Below are 26,979 nucleotides of genomic sequence, written 5' to 3'. Positions count from 1 at the left end.
CTGGAAAATAGTCCTGTGATTTTTCTATCCCCAAACCAAATTGCTGTGTGATTTACTACAAAAATAGCTACTTGACTTCCCTTATCCATTTTCTAAATTGGTATGCTAATATTTTACTTCCACTTAAATATGTTTTTTCATAAATGCCCAAATTCTGATACCCTTAGTAATATGAAATGATAGATTACTCTGGTTCCATGAGTGCTCCTTCTGTAAGGACTAGGGGATGCTGGTGATATCTGGGTCTAAGAGGAAAGACCCAACACAAAGTTCTGTAATTTATTTTAGTAACACAAGATTTTATCTGTTACAACTCATGACAAGCCTCTGGCTGGACACAGCAGTAAATAAAGGTCACAACCTCGGGAGCAGCTAGAAAAGAACAGAACTGAGCTGACATTCAGAAACTTGAAGTGTAGTTTGAAACTTGCTCAGTATTTTGATAGTGTTTGACGAGTTCTACTATATTGATAACTGAGTTAGGATGCATACTAGAAATGCAGCCGTTTGTCTGAGGCAACTGTCTATTTCCTCTGCTCTGCTAACTTTTCGGTGATGCTTTTTATAGTTCACAACAGAAGACATCTTGGATAGCATATAAAGCTCTTTGCTTCTGGAAAAAGTCTTGTTTAAAAAAAAAGAAGAAACATCTTTACAAAAATAGATTTTTATTATTACAATAATTTAAAAGAAGGTTTTTTTCACCATTTCTGAGCAAACAATTTGTAAGGGGAATTAATCAGTAACAGATCAACAGGCACAATGATTGTCATGGCTGTTTTTCCTATTGCGGGTGTTAGGTCCGCTTCGCATACCTGCATTTTTACAAGACAGCAGAAGTATACTTTGTGTTTGAAGGAGGTAATTACTCAGTGAAGCTTCCTAAGATGAAAATTGAGAAGGAATAATTCTTCAATCTGTGTTTGCTTTGAAAAGGTGAATCCTTACTTAAGGTTCACAAGCACCATCCAAGCAGAGGGAAGATGGTGAAGTACACAGGTGCCAGAGGTCAGAGCCAGAGACTCTGTGCTGTTCATTACCTTGGACGTTTTCTGGGTTCCAGGTTATCAATGACAACACTTAAAAATATTCCTTGAATGAGGAAACACTTTGGTTTGATTGGACCCAATCTTGGAAGTACTTGTATGTGCTTATTGTCAGAATGGTTCAAGTAAGTAAAACGCTCATTTGAATAAATGCAAGATTGGGCCATTAAACTGCAGCCTGTCCCTGCTTCAATCAAAATAAATTTGTTTTGTCATTAATCAGAATAGGAAAACCCTTAGAATACTGTAACCTTCTCTACATTAAAGAAACAGCTGCAAAAGCATTGCATATCCTTAGGAATTTCTGGAGCCCTAACATAGTTCAGTTTCTAGTATTTAAAGCACTGTCTCAACAAAAATGTGTCTAAGCAAGTACAATATGAATTGTTGTAAATCTCCTTAACGTAGGAAGGCTTTAGATTCAAAGAGGTCTCTTAATTTTTTGCAATTACAGTTTGCAGTCATCTGTTTTAAACAAACATCAAAGTTTGCAATATATCTGTAATATCAAATGATAACAGCTAAAACTCTGAAATTGAGTAAACCAATCCACCAGGGTACCTTTTCTGGATCCCAAGTCTATAATAAAGTCATATAAATTATCCCACAATATAAAAATTATTATGGGTCCCAAGTATACACTTGGAATTTCATATGGCCTACTAGGAGTTCCCAAGTCCCACAGAAGTTCAATGGAATTTAGGTGGCCAGCTCCAGTACATTTCATCCTTCATTCCTTGTTACTTCAGGATACCTAGTGAATATTTTGGAGAGCAGCATTTGAGTACACTTTGAGACATCTTCACAGAGCCTGATTTTTCATGGGGAACGTACCTAACACTCAAAATCAGAGCTCTCCCTATGGCTCAAATGAGTTCTCAGAGCTAAGACTTCAGAAATCTTTTTTTCTGACTCTTGCCCTTAATCTCATTGTCTGAAATACAAAACTTCATCATTGTGCTTACATGACTGCATTAAGCCTATGAAGTACAACTCAGTTATTTCTAAAACTGTTTCAACTATTGCAAAGTATAGATCATCTCCAAATAAAGTATTCTAAATTGTAAGACATACTGAAAAGCTGTTTGTGTGAATCTTCCTTACAATCTTAAAATATAAAAGCCAAAGCAGTGCGAGCTTAGTAGGGGAGAGCCTTTCAGTCCATTCTTCCAAGCTGATGCTCGTGCTCCAAAGCTTCATTTTCTTCATTTAACTAAAGGCAAACTTTTACGTAAAAACAGCTACATACATTAATAAAATGAATGAAAACCTTCTTTGCTTGCTATGGAAACAGCAAGATTTAAGTGCTTGAAGTGTTGTACAGTTAGGCAAAATAATGTGTTATCTATTATTACTGCTCGTTGGATTTGCAGTAGCTCACAGAGTTTCACATACCAGTTTCTGGATGTCCACCTCAGAGAACACAAAAAGTTTCTCTAGCATATGATTTAATCCAGCACAAATTTCAGGTTCTCATCTCTGTGATCCACTGCATTCATCTTCCAAGCAAGACTGAGAACTTTCTTTACCTTTTTAGGAAAGTTGCATGAAAATTTGTGACGCTAAGGAAAATGAGACTAGGTTCATTAGTGTAGCAAAAACTATTGTTTGCATCGACTGCCCTAACTTTTCTCATCCTTTCTTTGCTGACAGGTTATTTCCTATTACATCTCAGAAGGATTTTGAATCATTTCACCTTCAAAACCCACACTTCAACTATAGGAAGCAGAAACTTACGCAAAAGCTTTAGAGCAATTTATGTATACCCTTGATCAGCAACACCCCACCCCCCTTCATTTTAATAGTGTTGTCATTTTAATGGTCAGTCAGTAATAAGCAATTATGCAGCAATACAGAAAATACCTAACAGGAGTTTACCTTCAATTACACTGTCTGCTGCAGGCATAGTCACTTTTTTGTTTTCTTTTTGGAATGCTTAGCCCAAGAAGGTCCTCACTTATCCCTAGAGGACCTAGGCACTGCTGTGTTGAAATAAATTGCGATGAACACTCAGTTATCAATGGTAATAGCAACAAGATGCTGTTATATCAGTATTCAGTCTAGCTCGGGTGTAGGGCACCAGGCTAACCTAAGGATCGCTGTAGTCGGTGAACCTAAAGAAGTACTACTTGACATTCAGATCCTTCCTTGGGATTTTTTGTTTTCTATGCTCATTGAAGATGCAACGTGAACTATATTAACTTGTTAAAATAGCCTTGACCATTTTGAAGATACTTTAGCAAAATACAGGGCTTTTGACTCTGAATTCTGCAAACAGTGAATCAGCACACTGATACATTCTTTGCTGTTCAGTCTAACATCAGACACTTTGAGAATGATTTTTTTTTTTTTTCTGGAAGAGAAATGCATCTTAAGTCCTAGCATATTCACTAGACATTATGATCCCTGTATCTGACCTAAGGAATCAGATAGGCAGTAAATATTCATCAAAAGGCACTGCTTGACTTTTTTTTTTTTTTGCATCTTAATACATTTCCCAATTCTAATAACACAGGTTTCATTTCACTACACAGATCTTGCACTATAACTGTTAGTGTGGAGACATATGTGGAATTTCGAACTTGGGGCACTTTCATATTGCTACAAACTGCTTCGTACCATATGAAATAGTTGTGTAATTCTTTTGACAATTATAACTTCTTTATTTCACAGTACCTGTTTCTTGTGCTCCCTCTTTCCCCCCCCTCATTTTTCCATTTTAAACTAAACATGCCTTCTTCCCTGGGACCAGCTACTGGTACCACCACACTTGGTACGCTTTAAGTTGAAATGTTTCCTACAAAAATGAAACCCTTTTTCTTTTCTCTCTCCAATAATCTCCACTGAGAAAAAGGTTCATTACAAAAGTGGCTGAGGATAAAAATAGACAAGCAAAAAGCTCAAGTTTTAAGACGTGTCTATGTTCATTGAGATAGTGGTTCAGAAACAATGTAGCCTGAACTACAGCATCCCTAAAGACTGAATTTGTCCTTTTTCAAGGTAATTCTCTTCATCTTGAATATTATTTGCTAAATATCATGGAAGAAAAACATAATTTTAGCTGTGATTTGTACTTGTAGGCTGACTTTTGATGTAGGACACTTTGACAAAAGAGAAAATTATGGGGTAAAAGAACAGCAAGCTCTTCAGGATGTTAATCAGAATCAGTCTTCCTGTTAAATGTTTCCTCCCTCAGGTCTTGACAAGGTGATGGCTTTTGGAGGGTGGAGGTTCTCAATATCATCTGTGTGCTGTACCAGATACCATGGCTTCTGTCAATCACTCGTGAGTTTGCCTTGCTTGCTGCAAACTGTAATAGATGATTATTTTGTCTACTTCAGAGAGACTGGCTCAGTGGGCCTTTCTGTTCCTAAGCATATGTCATCTTCCCGAGATAATTAGATGGTACATATCCTTTCTGACCTTTTGCTTCTGCTAGCCACCATTCCTTATTGCCACTCAGGTCAGAAAACCGAAGTATCCTAACCTTCTGATACTCCTGAAGACTGAGTTCCTGATCACTTCTTGCTTGAAATGCGTAAACAGCATAGAAGGTCTGAAAAAGCAAAGCCACAAAAACCAAAATCTGAATTCAGAAATGTAGCCACATCTTATCCTGTCATTGTGCATTAGTATGAATTCTGTGTACAGAAAATGTATAATAATGTATATGAACCAGTACGCAACTATGTGGTTTGCAATTGCTAGACAGAATACAATGAACAGGGCCAAAATAAAAAGTAAAATTGAAGCATCTGAGGAATTCCGCATGGGGAGGAACAAACCAAGTTCCAAGACCTCATCACCTTACTACGCTAGTGAGGTTTTCAGCTCACAGCAAGTGCCTGTTTCTGCAACACCAAGCAGCCTTGGATTAGACGAGAAAAATTTTCCAGCAAGTTTTCCTTGGGGAGAATCACCTTTCCTGAAGCTCCTGTACTCACATGTGGCACACAGGTCACTTCTGTGCTTCGCTGACCAGCATTGCCACAGCTTTCTTGTCAATGGTAAGTGAAAAAATCCCCCCCAACTGAGCTATTTTGCAGCTTCCTGCTCCATAGGAGAACCTTGAGGCATTGTATATGGGGTGGAGTAATGCAACAGTGTGTTTTCTTTGAGACAGGACTGTGATTCACAGTTTAACTGATTATCTTTTCCTATCTCATAACTGTTTAAGAAAGGTAGAGAACAGAGTATAACAAATTCCCATGTCATACTAACATATTAGTGCCAGTCTTTTCTGGTGTAAAAGAAAACCATTTAAATTATGTGCGGTATAATTCTAGATTTAAAATAGGAACAAGAAGACAACAGGCACAGTGTGTATCATACTTACATGCTGATCATCTATTTCCTGAACAGCATCAGTCCCTGTGCCATTAATTGTGGGATTTTCACAGAACTGAAGAGATGAGCTGCTGTCACTCTTCTTGTGTCCTGGACTTCTTGTGCTGATGTCAGTAGAGGGCCGTGAGGAGACAAAGAGGCTGATGTTATCAAAATCATCATCACCCAAGCTGTTTTCTGCTATGTCCTTCTGCGCTTTGGCTGGATTGTAAGGCCTCAGGAAGGAGGAATACACATACCCTTTAAGGACTAGACACCGGAATAAAAAGAGAGAAAATAAACAAATAGCAAAACACTGCTAAAACCATTTCAAAACCAACCATTTTATGCAGCTGTCAGTATGACAGAGGCAAACAGATGGGGCCAGAATGAAAAGAAATCAATATCCCAAAGGGAAGCTCTTATTGGGATGTTTGTGCAGAGAACTTACTTCCTATGTCAACAAGCCATCTGCTTGTGCTTCCGAATGGGTCCTTTTGCTCCACAACAGCCACCAGTTCTCCTTCATGTAAATCAATATCAAATTCCTGTGTGGCATTGCACTTGCGCTTAGCTTGGTATAGCAGATCTGTGCTGTACATAGACAACAGCTTGGACCTGTGGACTTCTGTTTGACGTGGGGATTCGAGCTGAAAAGCAAAAAAAATTATTAACTGGGAATAATGCTGAGGCCATTTCTAGAGCAACACAGATGCATAAAAACCAGTGTGTGCTGCATGTGGCAACTGATCCTACATTTTTACACACAGATCAAGGAGTTACACAGCTATTGGTAACCAAATCTCCTTTGCGTGTGCAGCAAGGACCTGTCCAACTGCTATATTAATAGGTGAGCAATAAAGGGTGGATTCTAAAGAAATGTAGAAATTTCACTAATTAAAGACCTCAGTCCTCTGCTCTCAAAGTGTTCTGTATGGGAACTGTCACTTGCTTAATTGTTTTTCTGTAGCAATGATCTTTGAATACCCATGTAATGTCACAAAAAAAGCGTAATCCAAAAATCAGCTAAGGCGTGCTAAGGTCACATAACAACTTGCATGATAAGGCATTAGGCAAAAAAATCAGTGGTACTCAAACAGTCTGCTTTTTGTGTGAAATCACCTCGCTAAATAAGGGCAAGGTGCTATTAACTACTGGAAGCACATTCACTCAGATTTTAGTTAGAGGGGAGGGAGGGAGGTGCTGCACAGCAGTGTGATCTCAGCATACCACAGTGTGCCTTACTGATGCTACAAGGAATCCTACAGCTTCATCAGCTTCTATAAATCTCCACTTCAGTTTTTATTTTACTGTAAACTAGATTCCTAAAAGCTCTGGAAATGTCTGATAAGACTGGGAACCAGGGGGACACAGATTTCCCAGTAGATTTTCTGAATCTTCTGCTGTGGGGGTGTATGTGTGTGCATATGTGTATAAACACCAGTACGCATAACCACAGCTGAGGAAAAAAATGTTCTGAATTAGAAGACTAAGATGGACTGTAAGAGTATTTAAGAAAAGAAGTAATCAAAGTTGACATATATAACCATAGACTTAATGTGTGCTTAAAGACCGAAGGGTAATCAGCGATAATTTCGAGTGGATTTTCAAGATGATAACATGAAAACAGAGTGAAAAATCTGCACAAGTTACTGGTCAATGGAACAGCTTCATTCCAACAACCTGATTTAGAGTCCCAGTGAAGAGACCAAACCCAAACCTCTAGGTAGCATAAAAATGGTTTTGTTTCAAAAGCTATCAAAGGAGGATGTTTCATGCACTATTCAGATGTATGGTACTCACCAGAGAAGGGACAGGTTTCTTTTTTTCCAAGCTCAATTTTCTCTCAATAAAGGTTGCACTGCTGTTTTCTTTTACAAAATTCAGCTTGTGAACCTCCTCCATCAACTGATTCTGCACTTCACAGATGCTTGAGGAAGACAGCTGCGAACACAAAGGTGGGTTAGATCTCATGAACAAAATGGTAAGGAGATTTGAGAGAGCAGATTTGTTTTAGTGGGCTGAATGCTAGGAGTCAGGAAATCTGACAAGTTACTGCTATTTTTTGCAGAGCCCACAATGTGCTACTATGAGAAGGAAAGAAAAAAAAGGTCCTTGCTTAAAGAAAGTTTCTAATGATTGCTATTAGATTTAAAAGGCATACTAATTTAAGTTAAATCATTAAAAAATATTCTAAACAGTGATGAAAATGAACAGCCTTGCAGTTATGCTACTGAGCCACCTGCTTTTGGATGCAAATGTGCATCTCAGCAGCTATCAGTGTGGCCAACATGCTGTAAGGCTTGGAGTAGTTTACCCTACAGCTGTGTGTTTGTGCCACTGGGTGCTGCCACCAGGTTAAAAATCATTGGGTAAGCTGAAGCTCTATCTGTGGCGCTGGATAAGTGCTTTTGGTCTACACCTAACCCCAAACGTATTTGCTGATGTAAACAGGAAAAAGAAAAATAAGGTAATTTTGTAGGCAGAGCCTCACAGAAAACAATGCTTAGTACAACAGCTTTCAAAACATGAAATGGTAAAATTACAGGGACGTAATTTCTTCATGCGGGAAAAGCCTTCATTTTCCCATTAAACAGTGCATCTCTATGTTTTAATCCTGACCTTGCTTTCTTAATTTTTCAGCTGCCCCCAACTATAAAGTGCTGTGTTCAAGCCTTGATGGAAAGGAATACTCCAGAATTCCCTCACTACAATGTGTTTCCTATCTCCGGTTCAGGTGAGTGGATTTGGATGTGTAGAAGGCATTGTTGCAGCTGTTTTCTCAGGGGCGGTCAAGTCCTCTAGGCAAAAGTACAACAAAACTGAAGCATTGTAGGATTTTCACACAAGAATAATTTCTCAACTTCAGTCTTTAAGTAATGATCACAATGCCCAGAAAGAGTGGGCTGGGGGAACTGATGCCCTTCTGTGTAGCTCAGACAGGCACCTTTGGTCCTTCTGGCTACATAAGTGAGATGATTTGAACTTTCTAAAAATGCCAGTTTAGAGAAAGCTGTTCCTTGCTGCCTAGAGATGTCTGCAGGAGCTTCTGCAGCATATCTGGGTTTAAAAACAACTTGCTTTTCATAGAAATTATTTCATCAGATCTTTTAACCTGCTTCTCTTTTGCAGTCATCTGTGACTCCGCAGGTGTAGCAGCAACAGGAGTGTTCATGTACTTTCTTAGAATTTCTCTTCCTGTGTTTCCTGGGCTACTTGAGGTAGATGCTAAGAAACAAAAACTAAAATGCTAGCAGCTGCCTCGTTTTTGCCTTATTGTACTGTTCTTGCCATTACTATCACTGTAGCAGCTGGAACAGCTGCATTAGGATCATCTCAAGGAAAAGTCCAGAGCTGACAAAACTTAAGCTCAGAACTTAACCTTTGCTGAGCTTGCAAAGAAAAAAGAAAAAAACGAAACCTGACTGTACTTGGCAGAACAAACAAAATCAGTGTGGCTTGTAGGTATGTGTTCCACATAACTCTAGCCCAATCATACAGAAAGAAAAAAGACAAATCAAGGCAGAGCTGCACCTATTTCTAATGTACTTACTGGAACAGGCACCACAACAGCAGAATTTGATTGAAGTGCTGCTGACATAATATTCCTGAGGAGGGTGATGAAGCAATGCAAGCAGTTCAGCACAATCTTTTTGGCTGCTCTGTTGAATACCTGAAGTTCTTCCACTAACTGTGCATTTAAAGCCTCGTAGTCTTTCTTTGCCAGGTCCAGCTCTTCTCCTGTTGACCTCTGAAGGTAGCTGTTGTAGTCCAACAACTTGTCATAGCGCTTCTGGATGAGCTTCTGTGGGCCTGAGAACAAGGCTTGTAGTGCTGAGAGAGGAGTCAAAACAAGCTTGTCCAGCTGGGCCATCTGGAAAGGTACAGAACAGACTTATTTATTGCTTTATTCATACAATTCTTCAGACCCAGTAACAGGTTAAGCCTGGTGGCAGCCTATCAAGCAACCTATTCATCACTCTTCACGAAGCATTGGCTGTCAGAGGCAGCTTCAAGCAGGGTCTAGCATGAGTTAGAATCTCCTTCACAACATTGCAAAGGAGAGGTAACAGTTTTGCAGCTTAAAGTGTCTGGTAATGGTCCCTTGGAGCATGCAGCCTGTGGTACTGCTCTCAGTGTGTTACCACTGAGGAAAAACAGGGTAAGGATCGGTGAAGTGGTGCAATAAAACTGGGATTTCCATAACTGGAGGGCCAATATACAGTCTAGAGACAATGAGGTCTTGCTAAATGGCAGTCTTGCAGTCTTGAATGCTATCAGTGCTTTCAAAGCTGCTCTTTTTTTTTTTTTTTCTTTCCTGGAAACAGCTGTAACTCAATTCCTGTTTAAGCAAACACAGACAATCACTTGATTTGATTAAATTATGTTATGCTTGTTGGTTTTATCTCTAGTAATCAACAAAATTAGACACCTGGTAAAAAAACAAAGCCTTTCTCAGACTTTTCCATTAGACTCTAATTGTCTCAAGGGATTAATATTGCATGAAATAAAATTTATTTTTGTAAGTCACTTGTTCAAATAGAGCACAGGCTTGTAGTGAGTGAAACTCATCATCATATTAAAGCTCTTGGTCGTTTTGTGTGAATTAAGTTCTTGGGCTGAATGTGAGAATAAAAGAGCAGCTGTCCCTCTACCCCCCGTAACACAGTACAGTTGAGGACAGATCCATTTTAGCACCAGAATTGCTCTCCCGAGGCCAAGATGATGTACACTGGCTAGATGGTTCCTACTTTATTTCCACCTGAAAAACTGGGCTGTTTTTAGCAAACCAATTTTTGATGCATTAAGAAAACAATTTTTCTAAACTGCTGGACCTGATTTCTGGAAGAGAAGAGGCTATTGTGGATTTCTGCCCTAAAATTTTCCTTAAAATATAATGAGAGAGGAAGGTATTCATTATTGACAAGTGCACAAAGGAAAAAAAAATTAACCTGAGCCCATTGCTGAGATCTCTATTGATAATGCCCTTTCAGGAAAACATGTGAAGAACACTATGGGTTGTTCAGTGAGAACATCTACTCATCGTGCAATTTCAGGACGGAAATTTTTTTTAAGAAAACCTCATACGTGGGATAGAGAATCCTTGTAGTCTTGTAAATCCAAGACACAGAAATAAATACATCAGTAGAAATTAACATGGTTAATAACAATGTCCGCAGTTAACTAAGATAAAGATTTTTTTTTTAATTACCTAGACCTTCAGAATAGCTGGGTCATGAGCCAATAGGAGTTACAAAACTTTTTTCTGAAAAAAAAGTTTTCTGTTTCATCTGTTGTGGAATTGCTTCTGCTGTTCTTTGATGTTTCTGAATATGGGGGCATTTTCCACACCGGACACACTCACAACTGCAATGACAGAGGGGTACTCTTCTGCACTTTATGCATTCGTTCATTGTAAAGACATTGAAAATATCTTTCTGATTATTGAGACTAATTTTTGAGATGCTTTTCAAATGCAGGAACTTCAAAGGAAAGGAAATACAACATCTTACTTCCCTGTCATTATCTGGGAGGATGTGGTCTGTCAAAGATCCTTCTGTTTCTTGGCAGACTCTCTATTCAGTTTTGGACGGGATTGAATGGCTATATTTTTGTCAGCACACACCTAGGAAAGTATAAGAAAACTTTTCTACCTCTGAATTTTTCCAGCTTGAAGAAGCAGCCTGCCCCATTTTGAAGACACATTTTAGTCTATCTTAATAGAGCCAGGCATTAGAGTTCATTTGAATCCTGAAAGCAAGATACTAGTTGAAAAACTATGACCCTTTTTTTTTTTTTTTTTAAATTGCTTTCTAACTCCTACAGGCTATATTCAGATTTTTCATGGTTTCCCTTTATGAAGGATAGTAACTTACTTGGAAAGGTAATAAAGCTGAGATTTTTCACAGATCTATGGTTCCAGGAGCTAATAGTTCATGAGCACAGCAAAGATCACAAAAGTCACTCTAAAAGTGCAAGTGTTGGTAACAAAAGTAGCAAAGCAAAGATCTGCTACTCTTGTCTGAAGCTCCGGTGAACATGCAAATTTAGCACAAACATTTTAGTTTAAACACAGGAATTTAGCCTGAGAGGTTTTCTTTAGCTCTTCTAGGGAAAACACAGTGCACTTACACTGAATTTTATCTTATTTCTTACAGAAGCTCAACCAAAAAACCCACTCATTTTGCCAATGGTATTCCTAAGGGGTTTTGCTCTTTTCTGTGCTCGTCTTCCTCACATACACCTGTTTTCTCACACACACAAGTAACTGTGTAACACTGGACATTGCATAAACTTACAGGGTCTTCACAGAGATTTGCAGTGTTGTTCTGTTTTTTCAAACAGTCGTTGACTTTGTCATCTTTGTCTTGCAAGATTTCTTGAAGCCCAATTATATTCTGTGCAGCCAGATGTATAGAATCCTAAATGAGAAGATGGTAGGAAGATGAAACCATATTACGATCTGGTTTAATATACTGCATTCACTCATGCAGATACTGCAGTAATAATGATGGAATCAGAAGTATTTTTCCATCTCTGACACCTGTGCAGTTTCTGTGCAGTTTCCAGCCATTGTGGGGTTGTTTACTGCAATAATATTTTCCTGTGTTTTGTCTATTTTCTATGTAAACTATTTAAGACTCAAGTTTCTAATGTTCAACTGAAAAAATTATGCCCCAACCTAATGAGTGTCCCACTGGAAGTTAGCTACTCCTCAGCAAGAAGCCAGCTCAAGACCCATGCACACTCAAAGGCCACTTTTGGAGGACTAAGTAGGACTACAATGGTGTGTTCCACTTTGCATTTTAATCTTAATGAAGCATGCATCCATTTGGATAAGGAACTGTCAACACCATTCCAAGCAACAAAGCTTCTCGGCTGAGCTTACTGGCTTTCCCCTGTTTGCTGAACCAAATGAGGTGTGTTTGCAATAAGCTCTGGCCAGCTGGCCATTGATCTTACCTCTCAAACAATGTTTGTGTCCAGTTTGGGCACACTTACACTTTTGAAGGGTGTCATGCCATCTACAAAGTTGGCAAGTTGTCCATGAGAGGGAAAAGTTTATAAGTTACAAGCCAACGCCCATCTTTGGAGAGGAAGACTAAAGTGAAGACATTTACAGCACTTGAGCAATCTAATGCTAGCCCTCAACACAACCTAGCAACAGGATAAAGGAAGGACTCCTCACATCCAAAATATGTATTTTAGGACACATTACTTCATGTGGCTGCAACTCAGTTCTTCCATTTTTAATGAGAAGCAATTGGTGCTACACTGCAGTAGATGTGCATGAGCCATATGACAGCTTCACACAGTGATTGAAAGTCCTAACTGTACCATCAGACAGCACCTTCTTTTCTGCATGGCACCCATGGGTCTCCATAGAACCTGCTTGTGTAAGGGGAAAAATGCTAAGTGTGGGCTTCAAAACTCCTTTGCCATCGGCTCAGTAATGCAGCAGCAACACAGCTCATTTATTCAATATTCTGATGTAGACAGGCCTGCTTATATATAATTTGGTGTTGCCTAACCAGTGGCAGAAATGTGTGTTAAACTGGTTATGTATATGGTTTGAGGCCACAGATGTCCAAAAGGCCCGGACCCACCTGTAGATGTTGCGAGGAGAGTGAAATGTTCTTCACACACAATTTCACAGTCTTCTCTAAACTTCGAAACAACTTTTCTTCCTTATTAAATGTTTGATCTTTCACCTAAAAAAGATGTTTGTGCTGTTATTTTGGCAGCCCAAAAGAGCCTGGCTAATGAAAGAAACGTCCAGAGAGCTGCTGGAAAAATCCCAAACCTTCCCTGAACTCCTCCCTTTGAAAACAGAACAGATCGGCCCCTAATTCTCCCAAGCTCCAGTTTCAATCAGAGAAAAATGAAAGGCACAGGGCAACATGACAGAGAATTTAATTTTTAATCCTTGTGGAAGCAGGGAGTTGCTTTATTAGAAGCACACCTACGTGTGCCAGTAAAACTCTTCCGTATGTTGCTGCTCCGTTTGAGGAAACAATGGTGAAAACCGTAACATAATCTTTATGTCATGGCATTACTTCCCTGGGTGCTTATTTGTGGGTGATGGGGAGATTTCCCCAGGCAGGCTGTAGGTGGAGCTGTTACCTCTAGAGCAACGCCAGCTCTTCAGCTGGAAACCTCAGCAGCTGGAAATAGGCATGTACTACTTTTTTATGCTAGCTGAAAAAAAAAACCAACCTGAAAATACCTTTATTTCTGCCTACCTTTTATGCAAGGAATTTGAGAAATCTCAAGTCTCGTGTTTCGGTAGTCTTGCTGTAAGGGTCACAGCATGTTTCAGAGATGTGAATTGGGAACTTAGTCTAATTAAGCAGGAGAGAGGGCTGAATCTTTAACAGATGTAACCTGATTCTAAAATGATTCTCAAATATTTCAAGCTTAATTTAAAAACAAAACCAAAAAAAACGTAAAGCAGAAGCTTCTAAAGAAAAAGGGGAAAAATCACATCTGTTAATCAAATTTCATTCAATTTTTCTCTGATTTTATAGCCTTGCTGTTGTCCAATTCTGAATGCAAAAATTTCCACTGTACAAATAAATGAACAGAAAAAATAAATGTGGGTAGTCTGCGTCAGAGAAAGGGGGAAACCACTGATAAAAAACAAAACAGGAAAAAACGGCACGCAGCTTGTAAAGTCACATCTAGAAAGGCAAGTGTCCTTGTATAATCAGCCATCTCATGTGCTGAGGTGCACTGGATATCATTTTCAAGGTCAGTTGTAATTGATATTCTTTGAGATTTAGATTTAAGCTTTCCTGAAAATGTTTATCCTGCTATGTTTTGAATTACAATCTCGAAATTATGAAGGAGCATTTTATTTTTGGCCACCCAACACTCATCGGACTTATCACAGGGTTCTTTGCCTCTAGTAGTTTTGACTGTTCCAGGTCCTTGCACATGTAAAGGCAAACCCCGTGGCCTTTCCTAATCAGAAGTATTGCTCATCTGCCTTGATGGGTTCAGAACCTGAATGTTATGATGCGGAGCAAGACGGACTGAGCACATTCTCAGCATCACAATAACTACTGCCAGTCTATCCGCAAAGTGCTGATCTCTGGATGAGTTTCACAAAACTACCGGTCACTTCCTCTCTGCTGAAGATCAGAAGTTTGAGAAACTCTTAGATTAAAAAGGAAAAGGTGGAGAACACATTACGTTATTTTCGATTTCAATCACAAAGATCTTTCCTGTCTTCTGTGGCAGTCAGAAAATTACTTTATAAATGATGCAGAAAAAAAGCAACACCACAAACTCCATTCCCAACATGTTTTTAAAAATGCCCATTGCAAAAGCAGAACTGAAGCTGTTGATACAAATCTGCAGTTGGATGAGTAAGTACCTGAGGTTCTCCTCCTGTCAGTATTTTCAGATGGCTGGTGACCCTCTTGGATTTCTTGCTAATGGAGTGGATATTCAGTCGGGAAAACTTTTCTTTAAGGGTTTCATCATCATCATTCCTCTTATACTTCAGCACTGCAGACAGAGAATTTCATGACACTAATAATCTGTATTCGCGGGGCTTTTCACAGGGACAGGCACACAAATGCAAAACCATTTGAGAGCAGGCACTTTGATGTCACTTGCTATAATCTTGTGTGAAAATACTTGAGATGATGAAAACCCTGTTATCAATGCCAGCCTTGGGAAGACTGAAGTTAGGGCTTCAACATGGCAAGTCTATGAGAAATACTGCTATCACTGCATCTTAATTATTACTGGTGTTTGCAACTGCATTATGGAAAATGAACATGGATATAACATGAGTTCTTTCATCATTTTCATATTTCTGGAGTTACCAGTGTGATAACATAGCTGGCTGAGGACAATTGACATTAAGGCACCTTCTTGAAACCCAGCGTATTACACAACTTGGGTAGCACCAGCCAAAACTGTTGTAGTGATACGATGGGAGTTGAAAGCTCTCTTGTAATTACCAGCCCAAACCTATGAAGACAGAAGAACTTACTGTGCTTTTTTCTTACCTAAATCTTTCCTCCTTTTAAGTTCATTGATGTTCACATTAATGTTTTTCACAGCAAAAAGGGCATCTTGTAGCACCTTGTGGTCAGGGTGACAAGCAGGAGTTGAATTCAAGAGTTCACAGAGTAACAAGGGGTATTTCATCACCCGTTGCACTGGTTTGATCATCAGGGATCCCATGTCCATTAGATTTGGCTTTCCCCTATAATTTATACCAAAAAAATTGTCACTTAAGAAGAAACTCCTTGAAGACAAAAACTTTTTATTATTTCTGTCTAGTCATTGAAGCTGCTGCCTTTTATATCCTTCAGTTCAGCCTTCAACTACAGAAAATATCAAAACCAGAGCAGTGCTTTGCACTGAGTCATAGATGTGCAATTACCACTTAAGTCAAAAAATAAGATACATCTGTCAGGGAACAGGGGCCCTTGTAAACGAAACCCTCCTTTCGCCCCCTCAATGCGAAATACACAGCGGGACTGGGTTTTCTGTGTTTTCAGCAACCTACCAGACTTGCTTAGACATTACCTCTGAAACTGTCCCACTCGGTCTGAGGGGGTGTGTGGTACAACTTACACACCACAACACCCAGGGAGGGAGATGTAGGTGGAAGAACAAGTAACAGGAAGTTTGAGAAACACATGTGAGTGGGGTTATTGCATCCTGCTTTGGCCCCTGGGGCTTAAAATCGCGACATCTCCCTGCTGCAAGTATCTGGGATGCCCATTCACAGCTGCATCCCTTCTCACAACAACTCTCAACTTGTCACAGTGACCCTTAAGCTCTATGGTCTTTATCTGTGGTTTCTCTTTGCTGGCTGCCAGTAGGTTATTTCTAATGATGCCTGAGCTTCCAAAAGGCACCAGGTCCGGCCTGGGGGAACGCTGAACATACAGAATGTTCACCCAGGCATGATCCAACCTGCCAGATGAGTCACCTTACACAAAAGCAGAGCAGGCAGCTGGCTAGGGTGGCAGAAGGATAAGGGTAGGGAAGTCACAGCTTCCATCACGGGCATGGGGATGCCCTGCAGCTCCAGGCTTGATCCCCGCTGGCTCGGCAGGGGCAGCAGAGCAGCCTCCCCAGGCACCCAAGCTCTCTGGCCCCCACGCAAGGGGGTTACCAGCCAGCTAAATTCATGCTCCAGCCCCACTCTGGACTAAAGTCTTTCCTCACACTCTCTAGGCTTGAAGGGGAGAGGCCGTGCATTTGCAGGCCATTACAACAGCCTGGGAGAAAACAGGAGAAGGGCAGGGCCAAGCCACACGTGCCTTCGTTACCTTCCACGGGGCTGGTAGAAACATGGGGGTCTCCCTGGAGTAGGCACACCAGGTGGCCAAGCCCTAGGGCCCGGGCCAGCTGCTGCTGAGGCTCCAGCAGCAGGACAGATGTGTCCATTGTCCCTCCTCGTTACAGCGTGCTCCTGAGCAAACCTAGCACCAGCGCTGGTAGGAACTACCTGTGACTCACAGGCGTCCCCTTTGAAACGGAGCGTGAGCTGTTGGTAACAGTGTGAAGGGCAGTAAAGCAGAGCAAATGTTCCATTTGCACACCCGAAAAGGCTGCTTTGGAGGGGGAAAAGGTTGTTTGACATTAACTATGCAAGAGTTAATGCAAGGCGAAGAAGGATTTCTGCATATGGAATGATAGAATAATGCAATGGAGAAGGAAAGTACAGAAAACAGGGAACAGCCACTTGGTTTTGCAGGCTGACATCTATTGTTTTGTGCAGCAGGAAGCGTAAAAGAGAAAAAAAAAAAAGCTTTCATTCCCACTTTTATATGTATAAAAAGTACAAGAGCCGATCCTTACTGCTGACTAATTAACTAACAATTTGAATGCTGTTGAGAAGAGACATCTGCATATTTAAACCATCTCTCTAGCACAGGCATTATCTGTAAAAAAGTTCTGCATGAAAAAAAATTAACAGTAGATGCCTTTTAAGGCTTCTTGATGTCCCCAAACCTTCTCATCATTTCAATCCCCCTCATTTCCCCTGTATCCTACATTAAATATAGAGAGCTGTTTTCCGTTCTTTCAGCTTCTGGCAGCAATAATGAAAAAAAAAAAAATCTTAAATTGTTATTGTTTTCTCTGAAAAGCCCCATGAATGCAAATCTGTAAAAGCTGCCTCATGAATGGAAAAATCTTCAAGTGTCTTCTCTTTATATAGTTGCACTTTGGACAGCTGCCCAAGTGATAAACAGCCCTCTGTTCGCATATCTGCATGACACAGTCTTGCAATATGGTTCGAGAGATAGTAGGTTTGTTATAAGATAATGACTCCCTGGGGCACTAAATGCCACGAAGTTCAACTCATCTAATTCTCCCCAGCAAGATTAGCTGATGATAGCCACTCTCCCTGGACGAGTCCCGTTTGCAATGCGCCCCGTTAGGACGCACCCAGCCGCCGGGCAGGACATGGCCTTGCCACACGACTGAAAGAGGCGAGTAATGGCTTGTGACATCTATTGTGCAGAAAATTAAGTTGATAATTCATTTGTGATGCTACTTCAGCCTCCCCCCCACCACCACGTTACTGTGAATTTAGCAAGTATTCTAGGTCATATGTAGCTGTACTAATCTCATCGCCAATTAGTACCGTAGCTCTGCAGTAAATGCAGCTGGCTTAACTGCAGTGAGCTTCACAGCACACCCTTCCTCCCTCCTCCCAACACAACAAACTCACAAATGCAGAAGGATTCCCGTCTGTTTAAAAAACACGTGGTGGTGAGCTATGCAAAGACAGGTGATTCGGGATTTAGTTTCATTTGCTGTCATTACCCAGCAACTAGGTCCAGTAGCAAACATGATAGCCAGTATGGTACAGCAGGACTGAGGCCGATGTCACTTTCAGCTTGGCAGTTTTGAAATGGTGTGCATGCATCATAGGCTGCAGCGTTGACTTAAAAGTCTTGGGCTTAATGGTTTACTGTGCCTGAGTTCATTTTAGTACAAGACATGCAGGGCAAATAATTCACTGTGCCATAAGACTCTCATGTAAACCCAGGGAATTCACTGAGGCTGCACAGTTGTTAAGCCAAGCAGAATTTAACCTATCGAGCTACTAGCAAAGGGCAGCACTGTCTGGTATTTATGTAATTGTCTTCTTGATCATGCTTGAATGAAAAGCAATCTGGGAGCAGCAACATCACAGACCGTTTGGGGTGAGTTACACTGTATTTTCCAGTCCAACATTAACCAGATTTTTGGGTGCACTCCTGCCCAAGGGCTGCCAAGACTCTGCAACCTCTAAGCTGAGTTGCCAGTGATGGCATTTCCGAGTGCCCACCTTGTCAGCAGGGAAGGCAAACGCCACCACACTGCGCAAGGTAGGCAAGCTCAGGGAGGGTCCCACAGCTAAACCTGGCTCACTGCACTCTGCACAGTTTTATAAGAGCCAGTTTAAACTCACTTTCTGAGTTGTATCCTCCACTCCACTGGAAACCATTTGAAGGAGAAAACTAGGCATTTGTTTCTACAGGCTTACACAACGCAGAGCAGGCAGTCGCTATTTCTATATGCATTGCTGTCTTTCATGATCTTACTGTGACTCTGGATATTTTGTTCCTCTTGGAGCCCTGCTCCTTGGGAGGCTGGAGTATACAAGAATGTCCCTTATCAGAACAAAATGCAGAAAAACTGTTTCCTATCACAGACTAAAGCTTGAAAACCCCAACTGCAGAATTTCAACATGCAAATCCTTCCAAGCGTATTTTATAGTGATCTTACTTATGACACGCAATTGACTGACTTATTAACAAATTCTCTGAGTTTACAGGTGTTCCACTCCTACCAATATAGAGCAAACTTGCTCCTCTCTTCTGTCTTAACATTTCTGTCTGGTCCTGTAATAATTTTCTTCAGTTCAGCTAACCCCTCCTCTGACCTCTCCCTGCAGGTAACTTCAGGAGATGCTGCATTTCAATGATCCCAACCTGCTGGATGTCCAGAAACTGCAGCTGTGATAAACTCTCCTTTATAGCATTTCAAAGATGTCACGTTTGGCACAGAAGTCCCTTAACCACAAGTTATCAGTGGCTAGGTGAGTATTCTGGCAAGGTGTTGCAATGAGGTTGTTCTTTTCTGATGTTCTTCCAGCCACTGTCAGAGGGAAGATCCTGAGGTGGACTTCTCATATAGGGCTACCAAAGGGGTCATTACCTTAGAAATAGTTTTACCTGTGAAATACCTAACGTGCATTGTAGCAGGTCTAGAGAGGCCTATGCCAAATGATTTCAGAGTGTCTGGATTTCAAAGACTGACACTATGTTGTTGACAACCACTCTTGCGCACCTCAGAGCTCTCTAAGCACATTTATAAGATAGTGAGGTGATAATAAAGGGCTTTGAATGAATTGGCAACAAAATTAAGTACCCTCAAGTTAAGTAACCTCAAGTTTTGAAAGATACTGCAAAGCTAGAGCAGCGGTAATTAGAAAACTAGACAGGCTTAGGGAAATTAAAAAACTGAGCGTCTTTATCACATATATCTTGGAAAATCTATGGGTTACTCTCACACAAAAGGCTTGTGTCCTTAAAATTTCCACACTTACAGTTTTAAGCATACTGAAGATAAATTAAAGATATTTTAAAGATTATTTTACGTGTAAGAAGGGCATAGTACTTACTCTTCCTCATATATCTTTCTGCAAAAGAGAAGAAAACAAAACATATATTAGATTCCTCCTAAAAGAATTTATACAGATCGGGGCCAGATTCTCAGATACACTCCAGTGACACACAACAGCCATAACTGGCCAGTTAACTTAGGTTTATGGCTGCAATGTGTCAGCAGAACTGCACAAAACAGCCAGAGGGTGCCAGTGAATCTGACCCTATATCTTTTTGAAAGAACAGCCCCAAATGAGAAAGGATTGTTGGAAACCTGGCTTTGGCTATAAGACCCAGCCTTGTCCTGACAGTGTTAGAGAAGGAAATTTGGGTCACTGTGCTAACTATGGTAAGTAACATCAAGTCCTTAATACAAAAAGTAAAATTAAACATGTCATTCTTACACTTTACATACATTCCCATCTACTCTCTTTAAATAGAAATGTATTTCTAAATGAGAAAGAACACATTTCAGCCGTTTAGGATATAGAATCGATGAAGCTGTTCAGTATTTTGTAGGCTACACATCAACTGAAAGCTCTTCAGAGTAGGATTGTGTTGATACATATACCAAAAGCAGCAGGGACATACAACTGTAGTTTGGAAACATGGAAACGTGCTCACAGAATATTTTCCTTATGGTATGAATTCACTCAAATGCAAGAGAAGCAACATGTTGCTCCATCTCTGTGTTAGGCTTCCCTGACATCACGTTGTCAGCCACTGCTGTTTGACTGCCTGCACTCTTACCTCCTCACCCACTGGTGCCTAACTGAGCATCTGGAAGCTGGTGCTTTCACTGCTTCTGCACTGTCAGCACTTTGTGCACGCTTATGACATCCCTCTGCCCCTGTAATAGTTGACCAAGGTACTTCAGGCTGAAAGCAGAGCAGGTAGTTGCCAGCATCCTTTCATTTTTACCAGCTGCATTTCTTTGGCTAAGCTAGCAAACAACATCCCCAGTTTGCATAATCGCTGCTGAAACACGGGACTCTACAGAATTTGGATTTGCACATGTCTCCAAGGCAGACACCTACATTTTGGGATGGAATTTCTCCTCTTCAGTCAACAGGAGGAATAGGAATCTCAGCATGGCTAATTAAATCTGATTTGTCTGTACAGATGTGCAGAGTACCACTCTCAAATCGATCCTGATACAGAAGTTGTTTTTCACTTGGCAGATATTACTCAGCTGAGGAACAGAAGCCCCTAGTAATGTTATCTCGTTTTAATTTAAAAAAAAAATGGAACAATATTATTTCCAAGGAAAAAATAATTATTTAAGAAGTAAACATTTTTCAAGAATAGTCGTCACCAGCCCCCACATTTATTATGTCTCACAATGGAAAACAGCCTATAGCTTATTTGGTAGAAATGCTGCATAATTTTCTTACTAGGGCAAGTATTCTCCAATCAGTAATAACAGGTTTAGGTGACCACAGCTCTGCATTTCAGTGTGCACTTTCAGGTCTTAATATTTCAATTGGCTGCAATCTTTAAGCCCTGGGAAAAAAACACAGTGTAGCATACATGCACCAGTGCTTTTTTCGTTCGTTCCTGTTTAAAGGCTAATCAAGAAAGAACAAGATAAAACAAGGCTTCATTGTGAGGAAGGCTTTGTCACTTCCTGCTAGCAAAGGCTACAATGGCTCAGCACAAAATATCCTTTCTCTTCACAAATCCCAGCTGTGATGTTGGTACAGGGGCTCCTCTTGCTGGCTCTGGAATTCAAGTGGCAGCATCCACCCTAGCATGTACGTGGATGTTATCTTTCATCTTTGTTTCCTTCCATGCCGCCTTGCCTCAGCAGCAGGGATGAGTGAATGACAGCAGCGGCTTCTCTTGATTAGCCGGAAAAGAATATTGTAGGCATCAGCAACTAAAACACCCCCCTTAGGGGAGGTACCTGGCCATCCATTAGCCTGAAAGCCTGAGTTTGTATAAAGATCTATTTCTTCCAACTTCCAGGGTAGCTAAACCTAAATACCCTGCAAATATACTTTGTTATGCTTTTAATAACTGGACATGTTGCACAAAATAAGCCTTATTTTCAACATAACCCGTCTTGAAAGTGAACATTTCTCTTTTGATGTTGTTAATATTTCCCTCCACTACTCTTCCCAGCTTTCACTTGGACATACTGCCCATCTCCTAACTGCTAACACATCTCTGCAGACTGATCACTAACTGGGGTGTGGTTGAAATATCTGTTGCTGATGTACACTCCCTTATTTGTGATAGCTTTACATCTCTCCTACAAGCATGCAGCATGGGCCTTTCGTGAAGCTGGAGCTAGACCTCTGATAGGAAAGACCATGGTGCATTCCCTCCTGACAGCTCCGTGTGACGCTTTAGGGAAAGTGAGGGGGCAAGGGGTTTTATGAGTAGGAGGAGAAGCACTCTCCATGGAGCGGATAAGCTGTTTCCTGCAACTGGCTGCAGGAGGAAGCCATGCTGGAGGAAAGATGGATCCACTATTCTGCCGCATCCCCAGTTCTTGACATGTTTCCCTGAGGGGCCTGGCAGCTTGCTCCAAGACTGATCGCTCTCAGATACCCCCATCATGAGGGGTCCAGCACAACACAGCTGCTCCAGCTCCCTGGGGCCTTGCAACAGGGGCCCAGAAACACCAGTGCATGTGAATAGCACTGTTACAGGCTATTTTAATTCAAGCAATAGAATTGCTGAAGACGGGGGTAGCATGTTTCCTAGGAGCTGGGCAAGGTGTTCCCAATAGCCCATGATATGATGCAGCACTTTTTTTGCCAGTATGGGGCACTGAAGCTAAGGGAAGAGCAACCATTCTTGTGCTATTTTTGGCCATCTTGGAGAGAAAGAAATCTAATCATGGCCCCTGGCTTGTCATCTTTTCATGAAAGCAGCATAAGCCAGAGCTCCCAGCAAGCCTCATAAAACTCCGGATTTACAGGGGACCTTTCATCTACATCCATTTAAAATGTTCCCTGCCAGGCAACTGACTATGGACGGAAATCATCATTTGAAAAGATCTTACTTTAAGGACTGTACACAGTGTCTTAAATGCTGCTTCAGTTCTTCATCCTTTTCATAGGATTCCAGCATGGTGTGTGCATCATCGTGGCGATAGCAGTAGATTTTATATGTGTCTTCTAGTGGGCCTTTAATCTGCAAGAACACTTCCCCTGTTAAGGAGAAAAACAAAGCGTGTCAAGCCAGACAACAGCATCTCAGAAGTAGTTTTATTATTCCGCCACATTAGCCGTGAGCTAAAAAGGCTGGCTTCCACTTTACTTCCCTTAGAAACGATCTCGCATGTTTATGTGCATTATTTATTACATGTATTTCTCAGCTGCTCATCTTTGTCATAGCCAGGCACCATTATATCAGTGTTAATGCACAATAATTCCCTCAGGAAAAGGCATGAAATCTCTATACCCTGCACCCCTTCGTACACAACCTCCTAATTCACTGCCCCAGCTTAATGCCCCTTCAGTGGAAACCACACAGGAGAGCTTAACTGTTAAGGAGAGACCATTTTTGTGCCATGGGCTGGCAGGAGGGATGAATGCAAGCCTGTTAATTTTCATTTTGACTTTTTTTTTCAACCGAATATGAACTTAAATGGGTTATCACAGGAATAATGACTCCAGCTTCCATTAGCCATTTCACTTTTATCTGTTTTGCAAAATCCTGAAATGGCAATTGTTATGGCCTAGAATAGAGATTCTTCTTCACATGACAGGGGAACAACCTCCACACCTCCCCTAATTAAATAAAACCACCGTGGATTACAGACGGTTTTATATAGTATTTAGGTTTGTATACAACTGAAAGGGGAAAACATTTCCATTTCCAGTCCTCTACCCCACTGTTTTCCTCCAAAGAACAGTTGGGAATTTTAGAGGCACTAAAGTAGTCCTGCACCCATTTCCCATTTAATTCTGGTGCCTAATTCTCTCAGCCTAAAACTCCTGTGTCGGCTTCTGTGTATGTAAGAAATATTATCTGAGTGGAGAAGGCATGCTTCATCTCTTCTGCTGAGATATTCGTTTGGTTCTTACACCCTTACGTAGCGGCACCCTGATCAGCATCCTTGGAAATGCATATAATAAACAAAGCAATGGTGGAAACTCCTGTCTCGGGCATTTACTGAAAATTGCATCTATGTGGCAACCAGTCCGATGTTTTATAAACATTTCTGTCAAGTTACAGCAATGATTATTAAAGTTAAAAGCCGAACACCACATTAATTGGGAGCGCTCTATTCATTCACAGAGTGAACGCCAAGCTGTCAGGCATCCTGCATGTTTCATCCTGACCGGAGCGGGCTGTTTCATAATACATTGCATTGAACTGCTCCGTCTTAAAGTGAAAAATGATTCAGTTACCACAGTAACACAGCTCTGGATTTTTTTCCCCTAGCAGCGAAGGTTAACTGGGCTGTCTAATGCATGTTGGTTTCAAGGTGTGAATAACGGAACGACAATGACAGAGCTAAGACCGCACAAATTCATTTTAGTTACTGTAAGGCTACAGTCAGAAAAACACCAGCAGCCTATAGTTAAATGCTCTTTAGCTGTCTGTCTTCTCTGTCTTGTGCTTAATGCTAATGCTGATGGCTACCAACGCACACTGCGTCCTGACTTTCCCGTGAACTCTCTATGCAGGCCTTTATTAGCCAACAGTGTAAGGGGAAACCTTAATAAGCTTTCTCATGATCCTGCTCCCTTGGTGCCTGATTCTTAGAGATGCTGAGCTCCCACAGGTTTCACTAACTTTAAGCAGAGCTTCAAGTGCTTAGCACAGCCCGTACTGTGCTAAGCCCTCAAGTGAGCTTATGTTTTCAGTAGCAAAAATGCAAGCTATAGACTTACAGCTTGTTTCAGCATATACTAGAGGCTGGAAATTATCATTCTCTTCTCCAGAATGAGAGACATGAGCAGGATCTGTTCACAGATGTATTGTGCTGCGATGACAGATAATTTCATTGATGCTCAATGATGAGAAAAATTATGTGCTGATTTCATGGATAGGGCCCTTTAAAAGCAGACAGATTTCTTAAGCTCAATGCCCTTCTTGGTTCTGAGCCATATGGACTGAATCAGATGAGCTTTGGGCATATCACTGTGGGAGCTTGCTTTGTGGGCCAAAACTACATTGTATTTGGGCACAGGTTTAAAAATACTGAGTCTTTCACACACTGTGACAGATCCAAATCTGCCTGATGCCTCTTCTTAAGTGTGGTGGTCATCCATCTCAAAGAGAAAATCCTAGGAGGAAGGCTTGAGTGACAGAAAGAGTCCCTGTGGCTTTCAGTGGTGCTTCCTGTGTGGGCAGCAGTGGGAGAGGGAGGAAGAAGCCGTCTAATAGCTAAAGCCAGGGTAAGGTTACTAAGTCTTCATATTCCTCCCTGTACAGTATCTGGAACAGAGAGCAGAAAAAAAATACAGGAGAGAACTAGAACGGGTATTTAACTTCAGCGGCATGTAGCATCAGAAGACCAAGCACCACAAAAGGTCTGGCTATATTAGCATTTTAGCTCAGATTAGGAGAGAGCTTTTGAAGCCCATCTCTCAGTAGTCCTCATCTCCTGTGCCTTGGCTGTGGGATGGAGCAGTCACAAATGCACAAACTGGATCCCTTTGAGGATGGTAATTACCAGAAAATGCACACCAAGGGCACGTCTTATGCAGTCCAACCATAAAGAGCATTTCTCAATCTTCAGGAACAGGCTACAGCCAATCTGAAGACCTCTGGACACGTGTAGTAAGCATACCAGGTCCTTAGCACTGTTTCACTCTAGAAATCTGCTGCTATTGGACATTACCACACATCAATGCGGACGTAGCATAGGGTGTAGAGAACATAGACTAAAATAAGACATGAACACGAGCAACCACATTGTTTGGGTTTCAAACCAGTGAATTAGCAGTTCTCCTCAACCTCACCATGACTGGGTTACCTTCCAAAGTAAGATATTTCTATGCAAGGTATTTAAATACCATAAAAACATGATAGAACATGACTGGTGTGTTAAACAGATTCTCAGCCAGCTTTTTCTATAGACTGGCTTTAACAACTTTTACACTGATTATGAAGATCCCAAAGACAAAATTATCACCTTGCTGTACTTTTAGAGGATGACAAACTTAAAAACTTATTGCTTAGAGTGATGCAATTATTCTCCCTGCTTTTGCCTCAGCCTTTGGAAGAACATCTCATGCCTTACTTGCCATCTTTTTCCCTGTCATAATTTAGTCAACTTTGTGATCCGCAATCCCATACATTTTCATGGTTCTTTGTCTGATTCTGGAGAAATACACCCTAATAGATGGATGAAATTGTTTGTCTTTACTTCTGGATGTGGCAGGGAACTGAAAGGATGATTCTCTCGGCTGTGAGAAAGGCACTTCCTGCTAGAATAGAACATTGCTTATTAAGGGTGTGACTCATCATGATGCACTTTTATTGAAACACCGCCAAACAACACAGTCGCATCAAACTACGTTAAGCTGTTGCCTTGGCAAACCAGATTGAGACGTGCTAGGATTAATACTTTTCGCAAGCCTCGTATGCTTTAATGTCATATTTCTCAGTCAAACAGCAGCCCATAATTTTTTACCCCATTATTTGTGAGAAGAGGGGCCCTTTCTGTAACATGTTACCTGTGGCATGTGGTCAGTTTAGGGAAGTAAGAACCTCTCTAACCTCTGAACCACGGCTGGAAGTTTTTTAAACTAAACTGGCTGACTTTGCACCAAAGCAAATTAAGGATTCTCACCTGATCCCTTAAGGTAGATCACCTACTGCTTGTGCACTGAAGAAGCAGTAATGGGAGAGCTGATGAGTGGTAACTTCTTAAATCTCTCAGCTGTGCCAGAATGTCAAGCGAATAGAACACAGTGTTAACATTCATGGTCCGACCTGCAGAATGCGTGACTGTTGTGACATATCCAGGGGCAATCCGTTTGCTGAAACTACCCCTGATCCCTACA

The 26,979-nt window shown here is 41.0% G+C and overlaps 1 protein-coding gene across 1 annotated transcript in view; it reads right to left on the bottom strand.

Moving 5' to 3' along the window:
• Window positions 1-4,317: 4,317 nt before the first annotated feature.
• ARHGEF38 (Rho guanine nucleotide exchange factor 38) overlaps window positions 4,318-26,979 on the bottom strand; it is a 36,630-nt gene continuing 13,968 nt past the window's right edge. The window contains exons 4-14 of the mRNA XM_009639272.2: window positions 23,019-23,166; window positions 20,023-20,040; window positions 15,395-15,594; window positions 14,752-14,885; window positions 12,980-13,084; window positions 11,672-11,794; window positions 8,926-9,246; window positions 7,176-7,316; window positions 5,824-6,022; window positions 5,383-5,642; window positions 4,318-4,602 (exon numbers count right to left, since the gene is read on the bottom strand). Coding sequence (XP_009637567.1) covers window positions 4,417-4,602; window positions 5,383-5,642; window positions 5,824-6,022; window positions 7,176-7,316; window positions 8,926-9,246; window positions 11,672-11,794; window positions 12,980-13,084; window positions 14,752-14,885; window positions 15,395-15,594; window positions 20,023-20,040; window positions 23,019-23,166 — 1,835 coding nt within the window. The 3' untranslated portion in view covers window positions 4,318-4,416. The remainder of the gene's footprint in view (window positions 4,603-5,382; window positions 5,643-5,823; window positions 6,023-7,175; window positions 7,317-8,925; window positions 9,247-11,671; window positions 11,795-12,979; window positions 13,085-14,751; window positions 14,886-15,394; window positions 15,595-20,022; window positions 20,041-23,018; window positions 23,167-26,979) is intronic.

The sequence above is a fragment of the Egretta garzetta genome, unplaced genomic scaffold, assembly GCF_000687185.1.
Source record: "Egretta garzetta isolate BGI_Z169 unplaced genomic scaffold, ASM68718v1 scaffold620, whole genome shotgun sequence".
Classification (NCBI taxonomy): domain Eukaryota; kingdom Metazoa; phylum Chordata; class Aves; order Pelecaniformes; family Ardeidae; genus Egretta; species Egretta garzetta.
Note: the sequence above shows the minus strand (reverse complement) of the source record. Positions and strands in the feature narration are given on the sequence as shown.